Source organism: Charadrius vociferus, unplaced genomic scaffold (genome assembly GCF_000708025.1).
Source record: "Charadrius vociferus isolate BGI_N301 unplaced genomic scaffold, ASM70802v2 scaffold38, whole genome shotgun sequence".
NCBI lineage: Eukaryota > Metazoa > Chordata > Aves > Charadriiformes > Charadriidae > Charadrius > Charadrius vociferus.
This window is the reverse complement of record NW_009650176.1, coordinates 784,212-800,027: the sequence shown is the minus strand read 5'-3', so window position 1 is coordinate 800,027 and position 15,816 is coordinate 784,212. Positions and strand designations below refer to the sequence as shown.

Here is a 15,816-nt window from a genome sequence, read left to right as displayed (position 1 = left end):
TGCAGGAGCCAGCAGTGCACACAGCGGTGTCTTCTGGCTGGGACATCCACTGCTGTGATTTGGATGCTAAACTGCTCCAGTCTGCCATGTGCAAACAAGAAATGTAATTATAACACCCATTTTTCGCAAGATTCAGTGGGGTTTTTTCTACAGATCAATAGCCTAGAAATGACAACAAATACTTGGCAATGTTAAAAATACACATTTATTACTCCACATACGCAATGGCTTCTCGCAGTATCTGCAAAAACACAAACTTGTCATAACTTAAATATTCCGTGACATGGTAGAATTTTCATGCAATAAAATTACAGAAATGTATTAACATAAAATAAAAAGATATACTTCACATATATTTCCACTGAAATAATTTTTAAAAATACCCTACCAAGGCATCAGGTTTTCAGCACTGTCCAATGTCAATGTTCATATTATTGGCCTTTTCGCTATTATTTTATTACTCTTATTCTCTTTTTGGCAAGGTGTAGAGTAATAAAGAATTGGCAAGAGAAGAAACATCAGGACCTGATCTGGCATTTGTTTGCTACGCAAAATTCCCAGTGAAGTCTGTGGAATTCAATGGAAACACTTAAAAATAAGCAACTTTGCAAAACTTCATAATACAACAGAGATAAGAAAACAATCTTATGGCAAGGAATTTAAGGAGAATAATTTATAGGCGATATAGACTTTCCACACTGAATAATGACACACCCCGTATAAATCTGTCATACAAAAAATACATGTATTTAAATATTTATCTACAGAAAATTATTGTATTCTGGTTGGAGTGGAGATGTAAACGAGAGCTGCTATGGACTGCGCGATGGGGTTTTTCACGACTTCACTGTGAGTTTTGCTCACGCCTGGAGCTGCCTCAGGCTCTAACGCCACAGAGAGAACAACAGGAGAGGAGCGAACAGGAGAGGAGAGAACGTCAGCGCCACGTGTTTTTCACAGGAACCAGCCCTCTCGCAGGGAATAACCCTTCGTACCAGAGATGGGGACACGACACAAAGGGGCCCGGCCAGCAGCGGCACCGCGGGGACGGAAGGGCCCGGTGTATGGAAACCCATCGTGGGGATTGCGACAACAAAGCAAACACCTATCTGCTTCTTATCATTTTTCCGTTTTCCAGTTACTCTTTTCTTGCAATTTCTTCTCCAGGGACCAGGCATAAACAGGCGCCCATAAAACCTGTTCCCCAGCGGGCACTAGCGGAGTTATGCCCATGCATTAAGACCGATAATGAGCACTTCAGTTACACGGTACTCACGGTGTCTCTGCTGCTCAGCGCAACGATCCCACAGGTCTGTGCCCTGTCCCTTCTCTCCGTGACTGAGGTTTAGAAACAGACTGCGGCAGAACGCAGAGTTCCCCCGGCACGTCCCTGGGACGGCGCTGCTGGATTGCGCTGGTGTGTCCTGAGCAGCCACAATCTGCGCCAAACCACTTCCCCGGGGAAGGAGCAATCACCCGCTGCCTCCCCAGAGGCTTTCCCGCTTTCTGCCCACAGCTGCTGAGGGTATTTCGTACAACTTACCCAGGAAGAGCAGTACTGAAAAGGGGACAGAAATGACCGACAACGGAGAGGGTTTGGGGTGAGAAACATCCGTTTCGGAAGTGAGCCAGCTCCTCCCTACACACACCAACCTCGACCTCAGGGGCTGTTTGTCACTCGTCCTAAGGGAAGCGATGAAGACGCCTGATTAGACACATCCTGCCAAACTGCCAACATCTCTCCTGGCCCGAGAGCTTTTGGTTGAACAGGATCTATCTGCATCCCATGTATGGGACGCTTTGGCCCAAAGATGTTACGCTCCTTGTCCTTCTCATAGTCTGAACTTTTGCCATTATTTACAGAAAGATGATCAACAGTGAGATGGAGTTTACTGAAAAAACCTATTCATACCAGTGGAGTAAATCATCCCTAATTTTTAATTCCTGAATAAATACTTGCTTTTGACCCTCCTTCTGCTTCTCCTGCCCCGCCTGAGTCCTGGCAGGCCAAGAGGTGGGTTTCTCACCCCCCGCAGCAGAGGGGTTGTCAGAGTGCTCTGATCAGAAGCAAATTAGCTGATCAGGGCAATGAGGTTACCCTGGTACCCAGTAATGAGACTGGAAGAGTGGTGGGGCAGAGGGCAGGTCCCCCCAGCGCAGCCCGGGGTCCGAGCTGGGCGCAGGTGCCCCCCCGCAGCCGTGAGCGGGCGCAGGGGAAAGCACTGATTTCAGACCTCGTTCACCGCGCGCTGCAGCTCCCCTTCAGCCCACCATTATCGCAGCCCCTAACGAGGCGCGGGCCGTGGTCTCAAAGACCCCCGGCTGACAGCGGGTCCCGCGGCACGGCCCTGGTCCCCCCCAGGCACGGCCGAGGGCTGGATGCTCCCCAGCGCGGCGAGAGCTGCCCCGGTGGACAGCGGTTACCCGGCTCGGTCCTGAAAATAATCATCCAACTGGTACCAGAGCCCCGGCTTCCCTCCCCGGCCCCGTGCAAGTTGTGCCTGCACACCTGAACACTTCTTTTGAAGACTTCTGTGAAAATTTGGTTCTGCACAATTTTAGCCACATACTAATTTCCACATAAAACTGTGGAAAATAAATGTGCCATGTCATTTTTCATACAAAATTGTTTTGTACCAGTTACGCCTTTCTATTTTATTCACCAAAACCAAAAATGCAGCAAAAATGTGTCCTGAAAGAGTCTGCATCAGTTAAAAACATCTTCTATCCATTTTTTCGTTACGAATATACAGTAAGGATGCAAACCCCGCACTCTCCTAACGTCTGACAGCAAACAGATGTTGACAGTTTGAAAGCGAACGCGGTTCTGACGAAACCCCCGTGTACCACAACAGCCGTACGCTGCAGCAGAACCCACGGCTCATTTTTAGCGATAGTAACCAAAAGCCACTCTACAGCAGATTAAGCAACTAATATAGTGAAGGCTTCTGAAACAAGAAGAAAGGCAATATCCACAGCTGGAAACAGTTAAAGAGATCTCCCGTCTTATTAAGAAGTTAAAACAGGTATTGGTAAATTATATACAGTACTTGTACTTTACACTGAAAATAAAGTAAATCGAAGGGTGAAATGAGATATTCCCCTCTCTCATAACCGAGCAGCATTGCAAGGCCACCCACTTGGCCTCCGATAAAACGTGAACCTGTGACAAACCGCGTCCCGCGAACCCGGACAAAGAGAACCAAACCCTCCGGTCCACCCGCGCAGCTCCTCGCCGCTTGCAGCAGCTACATGAAGAAAGCAAATAATTTAAATACATTCTGCATTTCCATGATGTGTTTAATCGTTGCCCAGCCCCAGAAGAATCTGTGGAGTGCACAAAAAACATTTATTTGCCCCGAGCTGGGAAAGAAATTGTGAGAGGTGACGAGAGGACAAGGATGCGCCTGGGATGTCCTTACGCTGCAGCACGGAACCAGCCGGAGGCTCCCAGGAGGCTGCTGCCGCCCGCCACGGCACGGAGGGGCGCGGGGCTGCTCCCACGCACACGAGGATTGCTTGTCCCTACGGCAGCCTTGACGAACAGGGAACGCCAAAGCAAAATTCAAACCACCTATTTATTCAGCCTTCCTCCCTCGCCACACCTGTGCGGTGCCCTCCCCCGTACCCAAGGACGTAACTTCTTTTCTTGTCATCTTACGGTATTAAAAAGATGTGCAGATCAGCAATCTGATGTTAAAAAAGAACAAGTAAAGAAGTTGAACTACCTCCTCTGACAAGTTGCATAGCAAGTACCTTTACCCACGACAGGCAACCAGTGTGCCGAACTGGCGATCCGTTAAATCTGGGAATGCAGTTCTGTAAGAACTATCTGTTTTGCTACAGCTTGGCCAGACTAGTTGTCGGTGCGCTCCGCTGGGATCGGAGGACAGCCTGCGGTGCTCAGCGCAACCTGAGAATGGGTTATCGGCGCGGCGCGGGCCAGCGACCCTCGCCCGGCGGCTGCAGCCTAGCTGCTGCCCGCGGAGGAGCAGACGGAGCTGCACATGTTCAAGTTGGAGGTCTCAGACTCGGCCTCCGTCTCGGCTTCGTCGGTGGTCTCGGGGGGGGACACGGACTCGCTCGTCTGCTCTTGGCTCTTCTTTAGCCTGTGCGGAGCAGAGGAACCAGGCGTTACAGTCATTCCCAGCTCAAACGCCCCGCAAGAGCAGTGCGAAGGTGCGCTGCAGCCGCCAGCGTGCCCCGGGCTGCTCACGCACCGCTCCTCCTGAGCTGCCCACAGCAGACCCACGGTAAACCAGAGGAGTCTTTCCAGAGCACACGCAGAGCACATAAAGGCCACGACAGGGACTGACGTATCAGCAAAACACACTGAAACGCTCTGAAATACTCCGCAGTGACCTGCACAGCTTCAGCTTTCGGGAGCGCTGCCCACCCAGACCTAGGCCAGATGTGCCCCAAGCGGTGCCCAGGGCAGCAGGCGCCCCACCACCCACCTCCTCCTCCGCGGGGGCCGTCTCCTGCTTCACTTACGAACCAAACGTTACCAACCCAGCGTGCCCAAACACGGCGGGAAGCGGCTGCTTTAACCCCAGCGCTTTCACTGCCCACCCATGACCGGCAGAGATTTTAGCAGGTTCCTTGCCTTCATTTTCCACACCACCGTCCTCTAAAGCAGAATGGACAGAAGATGCAATGGGGGAACCGAAGCAGTGTGACATACATATGTTAAATCCCAGAAGTGTCTCTGCAGCATATGTTATTTGATGGTAGTGATTAATAATCCCTGATCTTGTCTCCCTTTTTGGTGAGAACTGCTTGTCACACAGATGCAGCACCTGAGCTCCTCGGCTGCTGTCACTCACCCGGGGCTGAGCCGGCAGCGAGATACTCCCGGCGTCAGGCACCGGCACTCTCATTCCTAAGGGAAGTCAGGAAAAAGAGTACTTTTTCCTTAAAAAAAAAAGTACCCCGCACACTCACTTCTCTCTGTTAAAGATGACAAAGTCTTGCTGGATAGCTTCAAGGCATTCTTGGAGATAGTCATTTTCCTGTTGAAGAAAAACAGTACATGCATCAGCGGTCCCCTTTGCACGGCATCGCTGCCTGCAGCACCGCAGCGCTCCCAGCTGCACGCCCGGAGCCTCCCCGCCACCAGAAACTTCAGCCGAAACAGAAACAGCACCGCTGAGTGCCTTCATGGCCTTCGCCAGTAGCTTCTTTCATCTGCGGTGAGTGGAGTTTTCCAGAGAACACAGATCGCACACAGTTTTCCAGACAAACACAACACGTTTATGTGTGTATTCTGGTCTGGGAGTGGTACCTGCCCACAGGAAGGACAGCCAGCGCGGGGGAGACACCAGCCCACAGCCTGCGCCTCTGCGTCCCTGCAAGGACAAGGCACGAAGCCGCCGCCGTGTCGCACAGACGGTGGCGCAGGGTCCGCGGGGGGTGGCAGGTACGCTGCCTGCACGCACCCCGGGAAGGGAGGGACATGCAGGCGTGGGGACAGCCCACCCTTCCCGATTTCTGCCTTCATTCTACCTCCTGCATCACCTCTGTCTGGGCGCAGAGACCTCCTCTGCTGCTGCCCCACTGCACCTCCAACCGCAGCAGGGACGCCCGTCTCCTGCCGAGGCAGCGTCTCGCCCACCGCTGCACCCGCCACGGGCCACGGCCGCGGGAGGGACGGGCGGCTGCCGACGGGCCGCGGGTGCGGGCAGGCACAGTGCCCTCCGCTCTCCTGCAGCAAAACCTCTGGCAGGTATTTGCGAAGTTGCTTATTCTGTTTTTTTCCTCCCTTACTTCCCGATTTATTCTGCAGCATTTACAGTAAGTCTCATTGATCGCAGCAGTAACTCTGGCTGCAGAGGGAAGGGATCCATTGCAGTTAACTGGCGAGACAGGCTAAACCCTGCCCGGCGCTGCCGGCTGCCCTCAGACAGCAGATGGTCCTGTCCTCGCTGCGGGGAGCGATGTGTGCTCCCTCAGTCTGGGGTGCGCGCAGCAGAGAGGCACGGGGCAGGGGAAGCAGGGACGGTGGTGATGTGCGTTTGCTCTCGCTGGGCTCCCGGCACACCTCCGTACCCGCCAACAGCCACTGCGAACCCGCGGGCTCTGCAGGAGCGAGCACCCGCTCTGCTGCGGAAGGAGCTGCTTTTACTCCTGGGACGTGTCTGCTCTGTAAAAACTGAGATTCTTGTATTTATTTCCCCAGTGATATAAAAGCACTGTGACTCCCACAGTGAAAAGAAGAAACAAATGCATCGCATCTCTAGTTTAATTTCCTGGCTAACGATCCCTCTCTGCAGAAAGCGCTCGCGGGCACGCTTCTCCCAGGCTCCCGCGCCGGCGTCCCCAGGCAGCGCAGCCGGAGCTCGCCGGGGCGGGAAGCGCAGCAGAGCCGCGGGGTGAGCCCAGCCGCACCGTTTCCGCGCGGCCATCCCCGGCACTTGGCCCCGCTGCTCCCGGGTAACCCACCGGCAGCCGGCACAGACTGTTGGGCACAGACACAGGGCAGTGCCCCTCGCAAAGGGGAAGGTCGTATGGACGTGTATTTTCTCTTTCAGTTTTTCTCTTGACCGGTGTGCCCAGACCTCTGTTTTTCATTTCATTTTCCACAGTACAGATTACAGTGAAAGAGTTTTATCAAACTTACATAAGAAGAACATTTGGTTGTAGGGAAGACTCCACTGGGCAAATGTTCAAATTGGGCAAATGTATCAAAATAAATCTGCATTGTCACAGTAACTACCGCTATACACCCCCAAATTCGGCAGCTCAGCCTTTTCTCCCAGCTGGCTGTTCCCCCAGAAACCACTTACGGACTGTGAGCTGTCTTTGCTGTTATCCCTCGACTTGTTCTTTGCAAGCCTCTTCTTCTTCTTGTGCAAAGGCCTCGACTCCAGAATCATCTCCTCCAGCTCGAAAGTGGGGTCGCAGTGCAGGCGGCCCTTCTGCCGGGACACAGGAACGACACCGTGCGCGTTAGGTACAGCAGAGGCTCTCCTGCAGCAAATACACTCAGAAACTACTTCTCCATCAGAAACCCTCTGCTGAACGCAGCGGTTCCTCTACCAAAGAGAAGCGGCCCCTGCTCGGGGCTGGGACACGGGTCGCTCCTACTCACATTGGGGACGAAGCCCGGTGCCACTTGCTTCTCGCTGACGTCGCTCCAGACCACGCCAGACAGGTACGCCGAGGCCTGAATGTCGGCCAGGCAGGAGAAGCGATGCTCGGGGTTCACTGTCAGCAGCTGGGGAGACAAAAGCATTCCCGTCAGAGGAGAAAGAAAAGAAGCGCAGGAGCATCCTGCCTCTAGGATGACTCAGATAGTTCGGCCATGCAGCGACCCTTCTGCCATGGGAAATATGTAACAGACTACAGAAAAAAACACATTAAAAAAATGTTCTGGAGTTTGTGAAACCAGATGGCCAAAAATCCAGTACCGTGAGCTCTTGGACCCACCTGGGTTTGCTCCTCCTCTGCCCACCTGCGATGCAGAACCCTTCACCGCAGCACCCAGGCGCTGCCGCCCCGGCGCGCTCCTCCCGTGGCAGGGACAGACCTCACTCCCTTGTAAAGATGTTGATTCCCCCAGAGGCTCATCGTTTCGGTTTCAACCTCCACATGTCCTATTTTCACACCACTTCTGTGACACCAGGGAACACTACTCCGTATGTCACACACACGGACTACTAAGCACAGAGAAAAACATTCAAAATGATCGCTTGATCCGCTGAGACACCGGTCTGAGGACAGACCTGACGTTCACAGATTTCAGCACCACGTACCACACGGTGCGCTCAGCTGGCTTGAGTGCCCGACATCGCCCTGGGCACCCGCGGAGCCCCCGGCTGCCGCAGCGGGCAGAGCGCAGGGCTGGGGTGCCCCGCGCACAGAGCCCCCAGTGCCTCTGGGGGAGGGGGGGCCCTGCCAGGCTGAGGGGGCTGCTGGCATTTTCCTGGTGAGATGTTTAATTCCCGCCGGGTCTCTAGAAGCCCGACTGCAGCCCAGCAGATGGCAATGTGAACCCGCTGAATGCTCCGCTGCAGTCACAACTAACAACACTACTTCTCCTTAAAACAAATTCTCATTATGCACATTGTCCACCCAACATTAACTTACATCGGAGTCACTTATTTGCTGGCAGCACCGCGTACAATCTCTTTTATAGCACACCCATCAGCAACTTTCCAGAGTTCTCAAGCAAGCAGAAGCTAAAACTACAGCCTCCACAGCAAATCAACAACTGTCTCCTGTGCGGTACAAGGGAAGCAGCAGATCATCCCATAGGTATGGAACCCCCCCAGACAGTTCTCACAACCAAACACACTGAATGAGACCCTTCAGCCCGGCAGAACTGGCGAGAGGGAGCAGCTAATGCAGCAGAGAATCATGGAATCACGGAATGGTTTGGGCTGGAAGGGACCTTGAAGACCATCTCATTCCACCCCCCTGCCCCGGGCAGGGCCACCTCCCCCCAGCCCAGGTTGCTCCGAGCCCCGTCCAACCTGGCCTTGAACACCTCCAGGGATGGGGCAGCCACAGCTTCTCGGGGCAACCTGCCCCAGGGGATCACCACCCGCACAGGAGAGAATTCCTTCCTCAGATCTAATCTAAATCTCCCCTCTTTCAGCACATGTTCCTCCAGCTCACGTGGCCATCTCAGCCATGACCGCCGCGTTTTTAGGTCACGCCGATCGCAGAGGGGGATGCTGGAAGGGCACAGTTCCAGCCCAGGTAGGAATTTGATTGTCACACCACACCCAGCCTTTTTCCTTCCATTGCTATCAAACATAACACATCTCATTACAGAGATAATAAACAAACAAAACACAAGATCAATCTGTGTTTAAGCCTGAACAAAGCAATAAAAATTACTTCTATTTCAATTTTACATTATTTTTTAATAGGCTGAAAATTCTCCAGCTAGTCCCACACACACTGTGGCTAATGTACAATGCAAACCGCACCAGCAGGACTACTTACCTTTCTTAACAGAGCAACCATCTCTTTTGACCACGCAGATGAGTACTGAACGCTGACAGTACTGAAGAGCTGAACTAAAGACTCCACCGGGTTGTTGGAGTGGATGTCATATGGTCTCTGGGGGAAAAAATGAAAAAAAAAAGAGAAGAAATTCCTTTTCCTCTCCGCAGCCATTCCGAAAGCATGTTCTTAGACCTCGGCGCGGCCGGGCGCCCTACCCAGCCCCGCAGCAGCTCGTAAGCCATGATTCCCAGCGACCACCAATCCACCTCGAAGGAGTAGCCCGTCCCGCCGTTCAGGAAGGAGTGGAAAATCTCCGGGGCTGAAGAGAAAGGGCAAAATGCAACAGGTTATTCGCTGACTTCAGTTTGGTTCTATTTCAGCATTTCATGTAAGCCAGTGTGTAAACCTTATGGCTATTTTTCCGCCCCGATGCCCGCGGGGAGCAGCTGGGCAGTGGGGCTGTGGGGCGCCCACGGGGAGAGCCCTCCCAACCGAGCAAGGCACGGCAGACACCGGGTGCCCGCCGGGACCCACCACGTCCCAGCCCGGGGCCAGCGGGGAGGGCAGGGGGATGGGGAGGGTGTGCTGGCAGCGACTCATTCACTTTTCGAATGATTAGGCTCCGCTGAACGACTCGGGCGCATGCATTAACGTGCTAAATTAATTCCGTGCCTTTGTCACAGACAGGGACTGTCAGGCAGCATGCGGTGAGCGCTCTTGAAATGTAAAATACAGACGCAAGGAACAGCTATTATTTCTTACCCATGTATGGCTTTGTTCCAGCTAATGCAGTTGCTCTTTCACCATCCCTAATTATTGTTGCAATATTAAAATCTGTTAAATGTGCATGACCTTAAATAAAGACACATTTGAAGAAGGGATTAATCGCAGTGCAGAACATTGGCAATGCAGAGACAGAACACATTCCTTTTCATAAGCTTCTGCCCGCGGACAGTGCAGCGTGGGCGCAGGCAGGTCTGGGTCAGACCCCACCAAACAGCCACGACAGACCCTGCTGCTTTCCCGGCACCTCAGGCTGGCCTGGGACTAAATGGTACCTGCCTTTGGGTCTTGATTTTAGACCACGCTTGGAGCCATCTAGTAACCTACACCAGCTCCAGCCCTTGGTCAAATTCCCCCAAAAACCACAGCCAGTGAAGAAGACAATAGGGAAACACTATGCTAAGATGTTGCCTTGGTTGCGTTGATTAAAGCCCCAGAACCATTTTTGATGAAAGACGTCGAAGCATGACTCCCCCAAAGTCCCAGAGCTAAAACACTCCACTGCCACTCTGTACAGACCACAGCAACTTTGGACACGCCGGCTGAACCAAACCGCAACAATAGTTCCCAAACCCAACCTCTGTACTAAAAATCATTAAGATGTTTCAAACAGTGCTGGAACACCTTCTCTGTTTCTACTTTCTCTGTCATCAGGTCTGAAAGTTAGAACTCAGAAAAAGTCATTATTTCCAAGGCAGCCTGGTATACAGAACCCACCGCTTGCCCTTCTGGACGCTCCTTCCCGCTCTCTATCTAGAAGGCAGCTATGAAGGTGGTGTGTAAACCACAGCCTGCCCTGTCCTGTGAAGCTTCCCTTACACCTCCGCTTTCCCATTTGTGTTTGGGCTTTACACCCTGTCCTATTTTCTAATTACCTCCCATGCAAGTGAAAGCTTTGGTTTTATGAGTTGGACCCTGAGAGACTGTGTCTTTGTTTTATAAGATCTACTGCTGGAACAGAGGTCATTATAGGATCTCCTACAGTATTTCTCCTACACAGCCCACTGAGACAGTATTACCACCAGATGCTCTCACAGACGCTCTCAGCCAGTTCCTGACCTCACTCCCCCTGGCTCAGCCCAGATCCACCCCCCAGGAGGACATCAAAACTATCCTAAAAGTATAGGTGCAGACCACTCGCTCTAAAACTCAACGAAATCAGTTCCTGTGCTTCATGCCCTCCACGGTGCCGGGTACCGCATCTCTGGCATGGGAGACCAGTGTACTGGGGCACCAGCAAGAGCGAGGGTGACAAGGGAGCGGCTGCCCTCGGTGGGTCTTCCCCGGCATTACACTGCACAGGTACCTCTGACCAAACACTGCACAGTTGGGAGCGGTGCCTTTTCCACGCTTTTTCCAGATAAAAAGACTCTGAGGAAAGAATCTGTCCCTCAGATGAAAGAGGCAGACAAAGTACGGCAGGGAGGTCCTACCTTGCTCATCGAGGAGGATGTTGTCTGGTTTCACATCTCTGGAAAAGAAGCGAGGTTACCAGAAGATGGAATCTCCATCAGATCAAGGATGCAACTCAACAACAACAAACCTGCAACTTTTTTATCTATCAAAAATTAGAAAGGTATAAAACAAAAATACCCCAACATGAGACGAGTCCCTTTATGATGGACTCGAAATACGCTTTTTGTGGGCGAAACAGTGGGAGCATCAGACTTGTTCAGGCGTAATTTCCACGTAAAATTAACAAGGCAAGACCGGGCTATTTCTGTAAAGCCCTCAATCATTTGGAAACCCCCCCTGGAGGGCGTTTTCAGCCCCCGGCGAAGCGCGAGCTCCCTCCGAGTGACGGGGAGCCGCAGCAGCAGCCAGCGGGTGCCCCGACCCAGTGGTGCCGTTTAACACCAGCAGGTCCCCAGCGCAGGGGCACCCATGGCGTATGGGGCACCCGTGGCGTTAGGGGCTCCCTGCAGCAGAGGCAGCGTCGCCCACCCCACACCAGCCACGGGCAGCTCCCACCGGCTAACAACCGCGAGGAAGAGCCTGCGTGGTTACCTGTGGATAATATGCTGGCTTCGTAGGTAGTCAAGAGCCAGCGCCATCTCACAGATGTAGAGTTTGACCGTTTCTTCTGTAAACTGAACGTTTTGCTGCAGATGGTAGCGCAGGTCACCACCCAGAAGCAAGTCCACCACCATGAACATGTCCTCCTCGTCCTGGAAGGAGTACCTGCGGGACCGGCACTGCGTGAGCGAGCTGAGTCGCGCGGCAGTCACAAAGCCAAGTCAGGCTTTTTCCCGCTCCTAATTACACAGCTCCTGTGAAAACTGCAAACACCCCCACTACGAGCATATGCCCGCTTCACCGCTTGCACCTTTCTAATTAAGCAAGCACAACTTGTGATGCTGTCCTGCTTTTTAACCTATTGCTACCCTCAGCAGCACGTCCTCTGAAGGGGTAAGCATCCTCATCCACCCCCCTCTCGCCCTGCCGCTGTCACCCCGAGCGCTGCCGTGTAACCCCACCAGTGGGCAGAGCTCGGGGCTGTCACAGCCAGACACTTCAGAGAAACTTCACATTTTCAGTTGTGAACAATCCGATAAACCTATACTTGAAATATCTCTGCCGATCCTGAAAAAGAATTGGAAAACACAAGTGCTAATTTAACCATAAAAACCAGAAAAAGAGATTTATATTTACTGTAGAGTAAAACGCCTCTCTAAATCTACAGTGGATCCCACAGGAGACTGATAGCAGTGAGGATACACTACAAAACAACATTCAATTGTTATATTTGGCAACAGTATTTCTGAGGAAAGAGTATGTGGGATTGTATAATACTTATGAATCACACACTTCTGCTCACATCTTAAATGTAGGCTTATCCCAAAAGTATGAGCTGAAAGGGAAAAAATTGCTAAGAGAGCAAGTTGTCTTAAGAATTTCATTACTCGCTGGGAAAAAAAAAATATTCAGAGAATCATACAATCATTTAGGCTGGAAAAAGACCTTTAAGATCATTGAGTCCAACCATTAACCCAGCACTGCCAATCCACCACTAAACCATGTCCCTCAGCACCATGTCTGCCCGTCTTCTAACCACCTCCAGAGATGGTGACTCCACCATTGCTCTGGGACCCTGTTCCAGTGCTGGACAACCCTTTCTGTGAAGACATTTTTCCTAACATCCACCCTAAACCTCCCCTGGTGCAACTTGAGGCCGTTCCCTCCTGTCCCATCGCCTGTTCCATGGGAGCAGAGACCGACCCCTCCTCACTACCCCCTCCTGTCAGGGAGCTGTCGAGAGCGAGAAGGTCTCCCCTCAGCTCCTCTTCTCCAGGCTGAACACCCCCAGGGCCCTCAGCCGCTCCTCACCAGATGGGTGCTCCACACCCCTCACAGCTCCGTTGCCCTTCTCTGGACACGCTCCAGCTCCTCAATGTCTGTCTTGTGGTGAGGGGCCCAAAACTGAACACAGCACTCGAGGTGGGACCTCACCAGTGCCCAGTACAGGGGACCATCACTGCCCCGGTCCTGCTGGCCACACTGTTCCTGATACAGGCCAGGATGCCATTGGCCATCTCGGCCACCTGGGCACACTGCGGGCTCATGTTCAGCTGCTGTTGCCCGACACCCCCAGGGTCTTCTCCTCTGGGCAACTCTCCAGCCACGCTGCCCCAGGCCTGTAGCGTCCCTGGGGTTGGTGTGACCCAAGGGCAGGACCCGGCACTTGGCCTGGTTGACCCTCACACCATTGGCATTGGCCCATCCATCCAGCCCACCCACACCCCTCTGTAGGGCCATCCTACCCTCCAGCAGATCCACACTCCCACCCAACTTGGTGTCCTCTGCAAACTGACTGAGGGTGCACCTGATCCCCTCGTCCAGGTTGTTGATAAAGATATTAAAGAGAACCGTCCCCAGTACTGAGCCCTGGGGAACACCACTGGTGACCAGCCCCCAACTGGATGGAACTCCATTTAATTTGCAATTGCTAAAATGCTGAAGAAATAAATACTGATTTATTTGGCTATTCTGGAGTAACAGATCAACAAAAGGAATGTAAAGTATTGTCAATTTTCATCACTTTGGTATAAAACTTTCTAAATTTTTTAAAATCCTCCCGCCCACCAGCCTGCTGCGCATCCCCCATGGCCGTAGAGGGAGGGGAGGCCCCTGGCCAGCCGGCTGCCTGCGGCCCCCCAGGGTGTGTGGCTTCCCCGGGCAAACTGCTGCCTGTGCCCCTCTTCTGCCTCTGCAAAATCGGAGAGCTTTCACAGCGCACTGATTGCAGCCTTAACACCACACTTCAGTAGTGACAAACCCCTTGCAGCCTCAGGAGGGGGTTACTGTGCACTGTGCATTGCAGATGCACTTCTTTGCATTTTTTACATAACATAGCATTTTTGCTTACCCATTATTTTCCAAGTCAGTATGGCCTTTATTTTACATTTACTATTTTCTCCTTGCGGTTGTGGCTGCACAAATTTTTAGTCAATCTCTAGAACTGCTGGGTTGGAAATTCTGCCTCCCTGCCTTGATGACACTCGCTAAGCCCCGGCTGCAGCAGCCCGCCTTTACCAAAAGCCATGCTATCTTTTGAAAGAATGCATTTCAAACCACACCGAGGGAGTGCAAGACACTTGGGGAATAAATCCCAGGCAAAATTTTGAGCAACCCAAGTCACATACGCAGTAAGAGAAGGGACCAGTCGTCTTTCCCCTTCTCAGTCTGTCATCCTGCACCCAATGGGATATCAAAGGTCTTCCACCATCTCTCATAAATGGCACTTTTCATGCAGTCTGGAAATATAAGCCATGAACTCCTTATTTCTATCACCCTAAAACGTGTCCTGTGTTTGCTCGTGCCCCAGCTCCTTCCAGCAGTGCTCAGAGATGTTCGCCAGCACAGGATCACTTTGGGGTGTGCTGGTCGACCGTGGGTGAAGGTGATGGATTTCCCAGTCCCTGCCCCGTGTCAGGCGCTCCTTCGCAGGGGGGTGAAGGCAGAGAGAGGATGGACCACCGGGCAGAGGATCCAGGAGACAGTCCCGACATACCATGGGACAAACATATTTTACGGTTAAATTGTCAGGGGGCCCCTCAGGAGGGACATGATAGTGGCATTTGCAAGGAGGCTGTGAAAAACACCCCACAAACACACAGAGGTTTTTGATGGAAAAAGAGAAGCTAAGCTGGTTTAGAATGTTGGATGCCATAACATCTGGATATCTTCTGTGCTATGTCTCCTGAACGCATTTCCCATTATCACAGACTTCCATCGTAGCTGCTCACTGGGTTTCTCCCACGGATGCCCACGTCTGCAGAGGACGGGGAGGACAGGGCTCTGCGAGGACACAGAAGGCAGAGGAGAGGAGGGACTCACCAGAGATTCACCAGGAACACGTGCTCGATCTCCTGCAGGATTTCCAGCTCTCTGAACACATTGCGAACCTCGTCTCTTTCAATGCACTGCTGTTTGTTCATGTACTTCATGGCGTACATCTTCTCGGTGTCTCTCTTCTGCACAATACACACCTAAAGTACCGCAGAAAGGGAAGGAAAAAAAGATTTAGTGAAATGTTCTGTATCCTCATGTGCTGCTTTACCGGGCTGAGACCCACACTGCTCGGCACTTCCACCCCGCTACCAAACGCTCCTGAGCCCTGGGCTGCGGCTTGGGACGACCGATACCAGCAGCCCCGCTGCAAGCGCAGTGTCCCCGGGAGCTGCACCATCCCACCCGGTTGCCTTTCACCGTCCGTCCACATGAGAGCTTCCCCTGGGACGTGGCACCCAACTCCAGGGGGAGCTTTCCAGCAGGAAATGGTGTCGGGGGGCTGTGGGGGAGAGCTCCGTGCCCGCTGCCTCCGCCTGGAGACCGTGGGCCACCGCAGTGCTTCTGCCCCAGCCTTGACTCCATTCCGCTCACAGCCGCTGGCTGCCAGCCTCCAGTGGATTGGTTTTAATCTATTGCGTATATAGCTGAGCTCTGAAAGGTCAAAATAATCCAATTTGTTTTAGCAGAAAGCGATTAAAATGTAAATTTGTTAAAAACAACCACAAACATCGTGCCCCCAGGAACACAGCAACACTCCGTCCTTGCAAGACCTGGACCCTCTCTGCT

At 52.6% G+C, this 15,816-nt stretch overlaps 1 protein-coding gene across 1 annotated transcript in view; it reads right to left on the bottom strand.

Moving 5' to 3' along the window:
• Positions 1-3,970: 3,970 nt before the first annotated feature.
• STK32C (serine/threonine kinase 32C) overlaps positions 3,971-15,816 on the bottom strand; it is a 44,218-nt gene continuing 32,372 nt past the window's right edge. Inside the window, exons 3-12 of the mRNA XM_009892739.1 lie at positions 15,076-15,227; positions 11,746-11,919; positions 11,172-11,209; positions 9,718-9,807; positions 9,171-9,274; positions 8,953-9,069; positions 7,091-7,216; positions 6,786-6,917; positions 4,945-5,012; positions 3,971-4,109 (exon numbers count right to left, since the gene is read on the bottom strand). Of these exons, the coding sequence (XP_009891041.1) occupies positions 3,971-4,109; positions 4,945-5,012; positions 6,786-6,917; positions 7,091-7,216; positions 8,953-9,069; positions 9,171-9,274; positions 9,718-9,807; positions 11,172-11,209; positions 11,746-11,919; positions 15,076-15,227 (1,140 nt within the window). The remainder of the gene's footprint in view (positions 4,110-4,944; positions 5,013-6,785; positions 6,918-7,090; positions 7,217-8,952; positions 9,070-9,170; positions 9,275-9,717; positions 9,808-11,171; positions 11,210-11,745; positions 11,920-15,075; positions 15,228-15,816) is intronic.